General features: G+C 37.3%; 1 protein-coding gene across 3 annotated transcripts in view; it reads right to left on the reverse strand.

Annotated features, from left to right (window-relative positions):
- Window positions 1-1,051: 1,051 nt before the first annotated feature.
- GCLC (glutamate-cysteine ligase catalytic subunit) overlaps window positions 1,052-13,418 on the reverse strand; it is a 45,621-nt gene continuing 33,254 nt past the window's right edge. For all 3 annotated transcript variants that reach the window (XM_075202505.1, XM_075202506.1, XM_075202507.1), the window contains 13 exons: window positions 12,238-12,351; window positions 11,546-11,604; window positions 11,333-11,469; window positions 10,904-10,978; window positions 9,949-10,065; window positions 9,722-9,860; window positions 8,296-8,408; window positions 7,299-7,391; window positions 5,595-5,699; window positions 4,773-4,854; window positions 4,214-4,317; window positions 4,000-4,120; window positions 1,052-2,430 (listed from right to left, as the gene is read on the reverse strand). In XM_075202505.1, coding sequence (XP_075058606.1) covers window positions 2,210-2,430; window positions 4,000-4,120; window positions 4,214-4,317; window positions 4,773-4,854; window positions 5,595-5,699; window positions 7,299-7,391; window positions 8,296-8,408; window positions 9,722-9,860; window positions 9,949-10,065; window positions 10,904-10,978; window positions 11,333-11,469; window positions 11,546-11,604; window positions 12,238-12,351 — 1,480 coding nt within the window. In that variant the 3' untranslated portion in view covers window positions 1,052-2,209. The remainder of the gene's footprint in view (window positions 2,431-3,999; window positions 4,121-4,213; window positions 4,318-4,772; window positions 4,855-5,594; window positions 5,700-7,298; window positions 7,392-8,295; window positions 8,409-9,721; window positions 9,861-9,948; window positions 10,066-10,903; window positions 10,979-11,332; window positions 11,470-11,545; window positions 11,605-12,237; window positions 12,352-13,418) is intronic.

Raw genomic sequence — 13,418 nt, forward strand, 5'->3', positions numbered from 1 at the left:
AACACGCCTCCCACAATTATATCACAGAAGGCATAGTCCGCTCTTGGAATCTTTAGTTTAGTGGCTGCACGGATTAAGTGAGGACACATGGGACAAGGATACTATATAATGTTACAGTGATGTTATACATGAGACAAGGAATCTACGCTTGATTGCTATACAAGCATATTACTGTGCTATATGGGAATGTAAAACTAAAGATGCTAAAATAGAAACAGTAATGAGTCTGAGAACACACATGAGGAATGGAATCTGGGATAGACACATGTTGAAGGTACACCTTTATAAAAGAGGTGAAGAGTAATGGAAACTAAATGCTCTTCACCATCGATTACAAACAGTTTTGTATTATACAAGAGGTTATTAAATATTATGTTAAGGAGCATATAGTATCTTAAAGGAGAATCCACATCTACATGCAATCTTTCCTGATGCAAGTATAACAAATGTGTTTTGTATCAACTTAAAATGGTTATCTACTCTTATTGTATAAGCTTGGAGTAGAAAGCTGTAAGTTGATGGACAGCATTAAATGATTGTAAGCCCATGTTTAGGATACCTGCTGTGGTGTGCTTGTGAATAGTATATAGCAGGTTTGGCTAACCTGTGGCACTAAGCTGCTACATATTGCCAAACCATGCTGGGGCTTGTAGTTTCACAACAACTGGAGCGCCACAGGTTTCTGGGTAAACTGGAAACTTTGTGTAATATATATATATATACTTACCTGCTGAACTATACTGTATTGTAAGTACTAGGTGAGGTTAGCAGAAAAGATTGAATACTTTGTCTTTACTAATACATCGTGGTTATGTTGAGGACATATTGTGTTTGCATAGCGACTGACAAAATTGAGGGTTACTTGGCAAGTCTAGAGATGTGCAAAACTTGGGTTGTGTAAGACCAATCAAAAACTACAACTCATGCAGTAATCTGCACCACCACTAACCATGCAGGAGTAATTTGCATAACATGTTACCACAAATACAAACTTCCAATTTAAGAAAACAAAAAAAAAAAACACTTGAATAAATGATTAAAAGAATGCATTTTATTTTTCATTTTATTTCTCCCCAAAACAGTAGGTACCAGCTAGGAAAATTTAAATATACATCAAGATGACAAAAAAAAGCTGTATAACATTGAACAGGTCTTGTGAAGTATTTAAAGCACATTGATCACAATGGTAAAATCTTTATCCATTAGAATAAAAACAAAAATAATAATCATGTTTTATATTTGCATACAAACAACTGTAATTTCCCCTGCTATTAAAAGTAAGCTGGACCTCCCATTAAGCTTTAAATATGACCCATTCACATATACATTTGGTTATAATCTTTAACAGGCAAGTGCATTATTACAAGCAATTTTGAAACATTACAACACATCACATAAATTAGGCCAACCATTTTATTTGTAGATTACAGTGTTGAGAAAGATTTAAGGCCAGTGAGGTTTTCCAGTTGGACATGTTCTGGTCGGAATTTTCAGTGGATGCTACTGCAGAATTCTAAGTCTGTTTACAATGTCAAAACTACAATTAAAAAAAAGTGGAGTCTAAGCATTTGCCTTAGAGCAGGTAGTGTATGATGGCCAATCCTTATTGTGGCAATAATATGCTTTGATAACACATGGAATGTAGGTCTCATTCCCCTGGGCAATGTCAATCCACCAAAGGACAAAATGTGCTGGCATCAGCACAGAGGTCTTTCAGCTGACCGATTGTAAATTTTGGGCATGGATTTAAGTAACAGATTTGTGCCAGACCAAGAAGCTGGCAAATTAATTTCTTGTGTGTGCTGTAGCAAGAGCTCAAGTATATTCTTTTGTTGAGGCATTAGTTACCAATACAATAATTCAGAAATACATTCATTACAAATAATCTAGAACATAATGAAATTAAAAAAAAGGGATAAAAAGCTGATTTATTAAATACAACTACTGGTACCATACTGGAGGAACGGAACATAATGGTTTTTCCAGAGTATACATAAAATGTAAGCCGATTTCACAGTAACTTGATGCAATGTTCTCTGAATACATTGTTAGTCATAAAAATATTTTACTATTTACATATACACTGTATAAATGTTAATAGTAATGTGTTCATTTATGAAGCTACCACTGCATAAAAAGCATATTGGCCAATAGTCTAGTGCAGCACCACTGTTTGGTCTTCATACCAATAAATGCAGTTCAACTGACATTACATAACAAATCCTATAGAGACAGGTTTGTTTCCACTTTGCTTTATTTTAGTAGTGGTAAACCCAAGCAGCTCTGGACAGCTAGTCTGTTCATTAGCTATTTGGTTGCATTTTACCATGAGGTCGTAATTCATTTTGTCTGTGATCACACTGTCTTGCTTGTAGTCTGGATGGCTTGAAACAAATTCTCTCATCCATCGTGCAACAGTCATCAGCTCTCCTACAATATAAAACCATTCTTTACAGAAACATACCAGGACTCCTGTCTGAAACGGTTCTTAAAGAGTGAGTTTCCCAAAAAATAAACCATAAACTACAGAACAGTTTACTGTGATTACGTGCACCTAGGTATTTCCCAGTATAAACCTCCATATAAACACATTATGAACCCTGGAAAACCCCTTTAACAAAGGCTAGAGAACCTGTTCTAAAAATCACAATGCTAGGAACCAGCTTTGAACCGTCAATTGAATATAAAGGTCATGGATTGATGGATACAAGTTAAATGTAAAAGTAGAGCAGAAAGTGTTTCACCTGTGCGGAGAAATACATTAGGCTATATCAACATCCAAAGCAACAATATATACCACTCCCCATCTTACAGCTTTAGGGGTTAGTGGACCTGGATTGGAGATACTTTGACAGTGCCAATCTGCGGCCTGCACTCCCTGGGAGGCAGAGAGATTTCAGAACATGGACTCCTACTGCACCCATCCACTACAGGTTGGTAAGAGCAATACCTGCCATTATGCCCAACATTCACTCTTTGGCAATTATCTACTTGCTCCCACTGCAGCAAATACCCCCCCTCCAAATTGAGCCCAGAGCCCACCTAGGTGATCTGACTAGGGGCCTATGACAGCAATTGCGTCTGTAACCAGTCTTCACAAAGCCACCAGCAGCTCACTGCCTCTACGTGTTGGACCTTGGAAGCACTACCTCAAAACTAATATTAAAGAGGCCTATACTCAATGCCTGTGGCCATCTTGTGCGGGAATCACAGCATTGCCCCCTGGAGTTGACATGCAATAACCATCTTAACCAAACTAGGCAAGTTCTTCCATGTATATTTCCACATGGAACTCTGCCAGTCCAGGCATGATACACTCATTGATTAACTTAGAGCCTAATGCAAGAGAATATCATCACAGGAATACTGGCTCATTGCAACTCCATCCATTATAAAAGATTCCCACATGCAACCCATTTTATTAATTTCCAGTCCATTTTGTATAGAAGACCTTTAACTGCAATCAAGCAAGGATTCAATTTGCTTTCAGCTTCCATTAAGCAAACCACTGGATAATTATTATTCTATGTTTGTGCAACTCTGCCAATTTTTTATATAGCTGAAAGTGGAAGAAGCCAAATCAATCTTGCAGAAGTGTAGTTCTTAATAGAATGTGGTATACTGCATTGATGGAAAAATCTTAGTCTTCTCAAGGACACTTAAAATATTTGTATAAAATTCTAGCAGTATCAGGGTTCCCAGGTTTTATCAATCTCCTAATAGACAAAATTATATTTGAATATATTTACACTGCCAGATATTAAACAAAAGTATGTAGGTGTTAAAAGCTGACCATAGCTAAAATGAGGCATTTGGGGTGCAAGTTACTTTAAGATATTGCTCTTAAGTAAATGTGTTGAAAATCTCTCAGTTTGTCTGAGAACCTGTGATTCCAGACAACAATGTTTGAGCTACATCACTGATAACGAAAGTAACCACTACAGCTTCCTACAGGTACCATTATGTGGTAAATGAACTCTTTAGTGCAGATTATCATACCTGAAGCTCTTTTCTTGATTAGTTTAAGGTAGTTTAAGATGGTGCAGCGAGTGTCCACATCTACCTCCATATTTTCAAGATAAGAATTAAGGATTGGAAGTAAGCCTGGGAAAACCCCTTCCTGAATGAGGAGGGAAAAAAAAATAAAAATGATTAAACTTTTTTTTTTTTTTTTTAAACAGTCTACTGAAATATAGTGTTAAACTTGTTTTACCTTTCCATTGATTATAGTATCAATGCTCATAAGGGTGTACTCTTCTGTGTCAGCTTCTGTACCATTAAGTGCAGTACAACAGCCATCAACTGCAGCAATACCAGCTACAAAACAAACAGCCAACTTTCACCGTCATGTTCTAATCTGCATCTTTCACCAGTTACACGTTGACTGACTGTGCCGCAAATGGTGAGGTACCTATGGGAGATCTGCTGTTGCCTCTGTCTGGGCTTCCCATGGATGGGTTACCTGCCTGGAGAGCTGGGGTTACAACTGGTAAGTTTTGCTCTACAGTTTATATGAAACGGATAGGCTACCCAATGTTGATACTCATTGATTACAGAATTGGGACTATGCTATTACCAGAAATACCTTGACCGTAGTGGGTGGTTTACACATGCATTGCAATATATGCACCCAAGACTTTCTATAATTTTAGAGACAGGTTGGCAATAGAGTGCAGGGAGATTATTCTGGGATTTCTATAATATATTCTCTTAATACTTAAATTCCATACAACTTACACTACACTATCAATTTGTATTAATCATGCAGGTACCTTTACAAATATCCTTTTTGAAGTAAAACAACCCCTGAGACACAGCATCTCGTTTCTGGGCCACTTTCATGTTTTCATCAACCTGTGAAAAATCCATGCAATTGTAATCAGTTTAAATAGTTAATAGAACACTGGGAATGCACAAAATATACACAGACTTTACTCTAATTCCAAATGAGCAGTGCTGCATATTTGCTTTCTGAATATGCAGCATTCTGCCAAAGCTAAACCTAGCTTACTGTTACCTGTACCCAAATAAGCCTCTGATAAGACAATATTGGCAATGTTTGCAGTGAATTTAGTGTGGCAAATAGCTGCAAATGTTTAATGGCCCTTATATTGTAAAACAATGTTTATATTAAAGAGTTTTACTTGTGTTCTGATCACATTAATTAGAACACAATCTCAATCTAGCCACCAGCACAACTATTGTTCAGGGAAGTCTCCGCATCAGCGCCTGTCAAAATATGGGATCTTTTAGGTCTAGATTTGTGAATCAGTTTTTTGGGTTTATATCTTTATTTTAAACACAAGAAGTGTATTCTTGTTTAAGTATAGCTTTATATAAGAATGGTTTTGGTTGTTTTTCCTTAATTTATGATGTTCTAATAAATATAAAAATTAAATTACATTCTGCATTTATTGATGTCTTTTTAGGTATATATTTCCATTGACTATATGCTGTTTATCGTGACACACTCATGATATTATGGTGATTTGATCAAAAGGTTTCTGTCAGGATAGCAGCGTTTACATCTATTATATTAGGGAAGTGGAGGGTGAACTCACACTAAAATGTAATGTATCCTTACCCAGTCTTACCTTTGACAACGGAATGAGAAAATCCAGCTTGTAAGAAAGAATTACTCTGGTCAGTAACACCACAAACACGACATAGGCAGAGTTTTCAAAGTCTGTTAACTGAACCTATAAAAAAAAAAAAAAAAAAAAATCTGTACCAAAATGTTTGTGACTGCAAAAGTCTTCATAATATTTACATGTGCATTTCACTATGAATTCAAAGTTTCCTCTTAACTAGATTGGAATACTAATGGACTACATATTTTATTGTGCAAATGCAGGTATGTTTTTTGGGCCATTTCATTAAAAAAACACTACACATCTAATTATCATCATCAATGTTTATAAAAGGCAAACAGTGGACCATACAGGGTAAAACAGTACAGAACACTAAACGAGTAAAACCAATACTCCAATAGCTCCAAGCATAGCTAGTACAGTGAAGTTGGGAGAAGAAATGGTAAAGGGACAGGAGGGAAGAGCTTACATAAAAATGGGAGTGTAAACCGATAGCAGGCACAAGAGGGAGATCAGGCGCAAAAGGAGCGCATAAGGGGAAATGGTTCTTAAGGAGTGTTTACTGTGATTATGTGCACCTAGGTATGTCCCAGTGTAAAACTCCATATAAACACATTATGAACCCTGGAAAACCCCTTTAACAAAGGCTAGAGAACCTGTTCTAAAAATCACAATGCTAGGAACCAGCTTTGAACCGTCAATTGAAAATAAAGGTCATGGATTGATGGATACAAGTTAAATGTAAAAGCAGAGCAGAATATATTTCACCTGTGCGGAGAAATACATTAGGCTATATCAACATCCAAAGCAACAATATATACCACTCCCCCATCTTACAGCTTTAGGGGTTAGTGGGCCTGGATTGGAGATACTTTGACAGTGCCAATCTGCGGCCGGCCTCCTGCACTCCCTGAGTGGAGGGGAGCAGCCCAGGAGAAATCTTGAATTCTGGTGTGGGATGAGGTGATTACAGTGGAAGAGAGGAGACTTACAGGCTGATCGCAGGGAAGGGGCAGAAGTGTGAATGGAGGAGGTTGGAGATAAAAAGGGGCAGTGAAGTGAGAGATGGCCTTGTAGGTGAGGATTTGAAAAGGATTCTGTAAGGGAAAGGGAGCCAGTGTAAGGCAAGGAAAAGAGGGCAGGTAGAGAAACAGCAGCATGAAAGGAACAAAGTCCCACAGCTGTGTTGAGTATAGAACAAAGGTGGGAGCAGGGGAGGCTGATCATTTGAAGCGACAGGATATGGCAAGAGATTGAATGTGGGGGGAGGGGGACAGGGAGGAGTCAAGGGTGACATCCAAGCAGCAGAGTTGGGAGACAGAAGAGATGGTGGTATCATTAACAGTGATCAAGATATCATGGAGGGATGAAGATTTAGGAGGAATGAGTTCAGTTTTGGCAGTTTTTTTTCTAATGGCCATTTAGAAGCAGACGCTTTAAGAATACATACATAATACTGGTCTTAGACATGCATTGTGGTATGTTCATTGAAATCGGATAATTTCATTAGTTTTAAGCAGGAATACATTGTATAGTTACTTTTCATATTTAATTAATAGTGCTGGGTTATGCATGTAAAACAGAAAAAAAGGAATCATCCTGCAGACAATGACAATGGGTTCTCCTTTTAGCTATGGTTTGACAATAGGCTTGGTGCTCTATAATTAGCTTGTTTTGTTTATAGAAGTGAAATAAAACTGTACAAACCTCCATAGGCCTGAATTCTACTCTCCACCCTATATCAGAATTCGGTGGAGGTGGCTTAAACCTCATGGTTTGCCAGTTTGTTGATTGGATATTCTATAGAAAGAAAACAGCAGGGCAGTTAGAAATGAAAGGGTTACATAATAGCAGCAGTATGGTATTCACAAATTACATTTCAAGATTTCCCTATTGCTTTTTGAATGCATTGATATACTAAGCTTTGAGAAATTACCACCGCATGGTGAAAAAGGAAATAGGTTTCAAGCCTGTGAAAATATCTCACATCAATATACCAGTGATGGGCAACCTGACACTTCAGAAACCACATGAATAGCCCTCTAACCTCAAAAAAATGCTGCACATTACCCTTAATCTCAGTAATAAGTTAATACATTTAATCAATGAAAGACACCTATCTGTAATAGCATATCAGCAGGCATTTTAAACTACTAAATTTGTTTGTTATAGCTTTTAAAACTTTAGGCAAAACAAACTGGGGGCTGCAGATGAAGGACACAGGGGGCAAGATGTGGCCAATCACTGTTCTGTACTATTTAATTACATAACCTGGCCCGTTTGTTTTAACCCTCCCAAACTTTCTTGGATTAAGAAAACAAGCTTTCAAACTCACATTTTTAGTATATACAGCACAGTATGAAGCACTTTGATAGCTAATCATGGCAGCTTCAAGTCAAAAACAGTGTTTAGAACAGATTTAATGCAGTATAAGCCCATTATCTTCAAAATCATGCACCGAAGCCTTCAACAGGTTTAAAATACATTTTCTGGATTGCGTTCCACCTAATGTTTGCGTCTTTACAGCCTTTTAAGGTTTTAAATGAAAATCAAATGAAACGCTGAACATGGCAAACAGACATTTAGACCAACTAGACCAAACCTTCCATGTCACATTAGAACACCATTATTAAACCATGGGGATTGGTTTACATTACCAAGTTTCTGATCTTTTCTTCTCAACATTAGGAACGAACAAACATACCTCAAAATGGTCAGATTCATTGGCATCATCCAAATGTATTTTCTCTTCAAACAATGTCAAAGGATCTCTGATAAAGAGATGTGCAATGTGCTGAGCCAAGAGATGATCAATGCCTGTATCACAGGAGAAAGCAGAATATTCTCTAGTATTATAGTCTCGTGTTCAGTTTAAGGCTGTCCTAATACATTTGCAACATTATTAAGCATATTGAGAGAACTATAGTAATATGCTAGAAATACCATCAACATAAGAATTTAACTGATCAGTATTTAGTCAAAAATGATGTGCCCTCAAAACACGTTAAAATGAAGTGGCATAAAAACTATACCAGAGAAATCAGTCTGGCATTAAATTGTTGCACAGGGATGGGGACCAACTAGTATGAGGCAGTAAAACAAAGAGCAAAATTAAATCCATTTTTCAGTAACAGGTCTTCCAGAATTTAATTATACTAGCAATTGTGACATGGCCCTTGACTGGTGTGACATTTAACATGCTGCTGCAATCCAGGGTGATCAATACAAAACTTTACTACAACGACCAGCATTCTCAGAATATATACTGTATGGAGTGGAGACCTACAGGAGATCAGGTTGTTTATGTCCTGCGCATAATAAAAAGGGTAGTTTGAAGCAGCAATCCCACAGTACCTTTTAAGCATGCAACTGAGTGATTTTTCTTAGCTATACTCCTATATTTTACTATCTCCTTTTCAAAAACTGTCCGGCAACCACATACATTCAAGTGTGCTATACAGGCACGGGCTCACAGGTCTCAGCATGTCAAGTGATGGCAGATTGGGAGAAGGAGGATGTCACAGTGCAGACAGAGCTCAGATGGGCATGCCGAAGCCCCTCTGCTCACTACATCATGTGACATGTGGCTATGGTTGCAATAGTGGACATTAACATAAATCATTAAATCACAGCCGGAAAGAAAAAAACAACTCATTAAAAATACCTGCCAAAGTGATGTGTTCAAAAGCACACTCATGGGATTGCTACTTTAAAAGACAGTTTTCCCTACTGTTCACTCTAATCTGAATGGTCTGGAGTGGCTTTAAAATACAATTTTTATTGAAACATAACGCTATGTTATATACCATATGAAAACTCATAAAAACAGGTTTAAAATGAGACATTGCCCAACTCTAAGCTCAATCAGGTGAGCTACAAATGCAATTTTAAAACTGTTAGAGAGTTTTTTGTTAAAGAGTTGCAGCTGTAAAGGCATATAACTTCAAAGCCAGTGCACATATCAGCCTAAGATTTGGGGATTTTCTTTACACCCATGGCAGCATTTATTATATCAAATTTAATTGAAATTAGAGAATGTAAGGTAAACTAAAGTTGTATTGATTTCATGTGGAACGACCCTTACTTAAATGTTGCCTTAAACCATATTTAATAAAGTTTGAACAGCTTACCCTCTCCTGATAGCTGGTTATAGATCTCTTTATCTATAGTCAAGTCAAGGTCATTGTATCTTTCACCACATGTAGACAAATAACTATCTATAGAATCATACCGAGATTTATTGATTCGGTACTTATCATTCTTCAGAGGCTAGAGAACAAAACAAAATAAATTAGTACAATACATCTGTTGCAATGAACAAAATGTGCATGTAATCAGATATTTACAATTATAATACCTTCAGGCCTCTTTCTTCTTCAGTTCGATCATCTACAGAGGCAGAAATTACTCCCCACCGGCAATCAATGTCAGACACATAACCTCTGTAAAAAGGAGCAGCTGCACTCAAAGCCATCTACAAAAAGAGGGACAAATTATTATGTTACACTTTACCAAGGCAGCAAAGAAGCAGGCAAAGGTGCACAAACACAATAGACAACACGCATGGGTAAAAATTGTAGGTATTTAAACATTCCTAGAAAGGAATACCCTTAGGGGCTGATGCAGACTTTATCTTATACACGTTTGTGCAGTGTAGGTTGAGCGATTTTGCTACGCGCATGCCCATTAAAATCCTGCAAGTACCTATGCAGAGCTGCACACATCCACGCTTACACCTGAAGAGTGGCGTTAAAACAGAGGCCTAGTACAGGTCGTGGTTCATGGAATTGTGAGCCGATGCAGACACTTTCTATAGGATCGTAAAGTTGATCAAATCATTCTCAAGCAATCCTTTTGCAACGAATTGGCTAGCAGCAGAAATAATCCTACCAAAATAGTTATTTAAAATATTGGCAAATATCCAAGGAGGTATTAAAATAGAAAAATGCTGTATATTTGACATTTAGCCATTTTATTTTGACATGACATGCAGCCAGTCTTCCAACAGTAAGAAATGTGATGTGTAAACGAATCTGAAAAGCCTTTAACTGCTTGATTGCTTTCCCCCCCCCCCCCTTCTTCTGAGATGTGCTTGTTGTCTGTGGTGGCCTATGCTGCATTTACATGTAAAGAAACTTGCACACAATCTTTCTGATTGTAATTTGAATTCTAACTGCTACAGAACTGTGTTTTTATGATATTGTCATTTTTGTTCGTTGTCATGACATGTAGCCGTTCTTCCAACAATAAGATATCTGGTGTGTAAACGAACCAATCATAAAACAAATAAATTACAATCACACACAACTTACCACAATTGGACATATTGTAGCTAGCTGGTCATAAAGACACCTGGCTTCTGAAATGCTGCAAGCTTGGAAGGTTACCTAATGCAGGGAAAATAAGTAAGATGATTTTTTTGTTTTTTCTCTAACAAAATGTATACACAAATTCATGTAAAGCTGAAAGGTGAATAATGCATGTGTTCAAGCAACTCGCAAAGCAAGATAAAGTGTGTACCTAAGCAAAACTTTTCCCAAGGTGACAACAAGTTTTTTCTTTTGGTAATGTTGGTCCTATAATTCTGCACAGACTACTATCTAGACTACTATGTTTCACAAACATAAATTACTGTTTTTTGTAATAAAGAGAGAAGTGTGTCGGACATGAGCAAGATTGTGGAGACAGCTACAGTAGAGGATTTTGCAGCCATGCCCCTATTAGAGCTCTGCGTTGCATACCTGTAGGCAGCAGTTGCCCATTCCAAATCCCATGGCATCCATATAAATATGATCAGGCTTCAATGCCTTTGCATCATCACCGCTATCATTCAAAAATCTTTCGATAAATGGAGAGGGGGTATTTCTGTCTTTAAAAACTGCATAAGATAAAAATTGTAATTAAGCTATACATTATAGCATATGACAGAGCCATTTATACAGAGATATACTCACTTGGAACATTGATAGCAACTTTTTCACCACGTCTGTGTCGAATATTTCTTGTCAAAGTACTGTGTAAGACAAGCACAAGATGTGTTTGTAAAATTTCTGTATGCCATCAAAGAACATGCAAGACAAAAATTATTGAGGTATACAAGCTTCATACATTCACTTTCAGACTAGTGAAAACAAGTGTATTCACTTTTGAGCTTTTCCTGATAAATAAGCTACAAAGTGTACGGCTGTCAGTTTATAGGAGGGCTTAAAAAAAAAAAAAAAAAAGAGCTCTAAGCCAAAACTACTTAATAAAATGGATCAAAGAAAAAAAATAAATTACAAGAATTAACCAATTCTGAAAATCATCCATCTTCAAAGAGTGCAGTTACCCTAACAGATTTATAGTTAGGGCTCTTCAACAAAACATCTCTACTGTATAGTTTGTATCCAATGCGCAGATTTGAGCTTACCAGTTACATCCAAGAGCAATGAACATGATCAAACCTGTCTAGACAATATAAATCTACAAAGGTGGCTTTTCCCTTTAAAGTAAAAAAAACAAAAACAAAAAAAAAAAAACAAACATTTGTTTGATATGAACTACAATATCAAAAAGTATAAAAGGTTTATTCTGCATGTTAAATTGTGAAAGCCATGTAGTACAACCGGCAGACATTTGTTTTCTTATAACTAGTGCCTGAACGCACCTAAACCGTGGATGTTTGTTAATTGCGTCATCTGGAAAAAAGAGAGACTTTGAGGCTCCCTGCTCCACCGGAGTTGGTGGAAACTCTGGCAACGTGAATCCAGGACATCCCAATCTATAGAGACAAAAATGCAGTGTGTAAAACTTTAGCAACAATACAGGACATCCATATTGCATGCTGCATAGATGAATACATTGTAGTGTGTATTTAAAATTTTATATTTTCTCGTTTCCCTTTTGCCTCTGATGAAACAAGGTTTCAGCATCACTCGGCACTTTCACTGATATGTCTTAAGTAAACATTGAACTAAAATATAAAATAAAACTTATCAAATCTCTCACGAGCAGAGTCTTGTTCCCTCATGCCCTCCACTTCTCTATCTATTCCACAAGCATACCAGTCTTCCCTCCTGTCCTCGGTTGCTCTGATCCTTTTGCTCCCTACTCCTAAGCCGTTTGTGCCTACTTGCTCACCCACCTCATGCCTCTTTCTTCATGTCTTAGGGAGAAGATTATTCCCTGCCGAGCACCCCTCAACTGCTGACTTAGCTAAACTTTTGCTGTGCATTATACTTTTTTGCCTTTTTTGCTATGTCCTGTAATGCCTTGTATTGTAAGCTCTGTGGACAGCACTGCTGAACCTTTGTGGCACCTTAATCAAGATAAAGCTATAAATGGCTTCTGCACATGAGAGCATCCTTTCAGTTTTGACTTTTGTAGGTGAATAGAGTAGAGACCAATACTCACATAAAATCAATGATATCCAAGGAAAAATGTTAAAGTCCTTTATAGATGAAGTCCAATGACTTATTGCAGTTCTCAAATGTGTCTTTCACATCAATGATATTCCTCAGATGAAATTCCAAAATTTTATAAGATATGAAAAGCATAAGAGAACATATATAGTGTAATATGTTTAAAATATGTGATATATAGTACAAAATGAGATTTGTGTACTTACCATAAAATCTGTTTCTCCTAACAGTTGGGGGGACAATGCGCACCATGGGGTATAGAGGGCGCTGTATAGAGCAAGGCACTAAAGGAGACTTGTCTAGCCTGCTGCTTCCCCTCAACCCCTACCCCCCCTGGACAGAAGCCTCAGTTATTTAAACTTACAAAGTCTCAAGAGAGGGGAAAGTCACATCAAACAGAACAAAAGGGATGGAAGCCCAATTGTGT

The sequence above is a fragment of the Mixophyes fleayi genome, chromosome 3 (genome assembly GCF_038048845.1).
Source record: "Mixophyes fleayi isolate aMixFle1 chromosome 3, aMixFle1.hap1, whole genome shotgun sequence".
NCBI classification, from domain to species: domain Eukaryota; kingdom Metazoa; phylum Chordata; class Amphibia; order Anura; family Limnodynastidae; genus Mixophyes; species Mixophyes fleayi.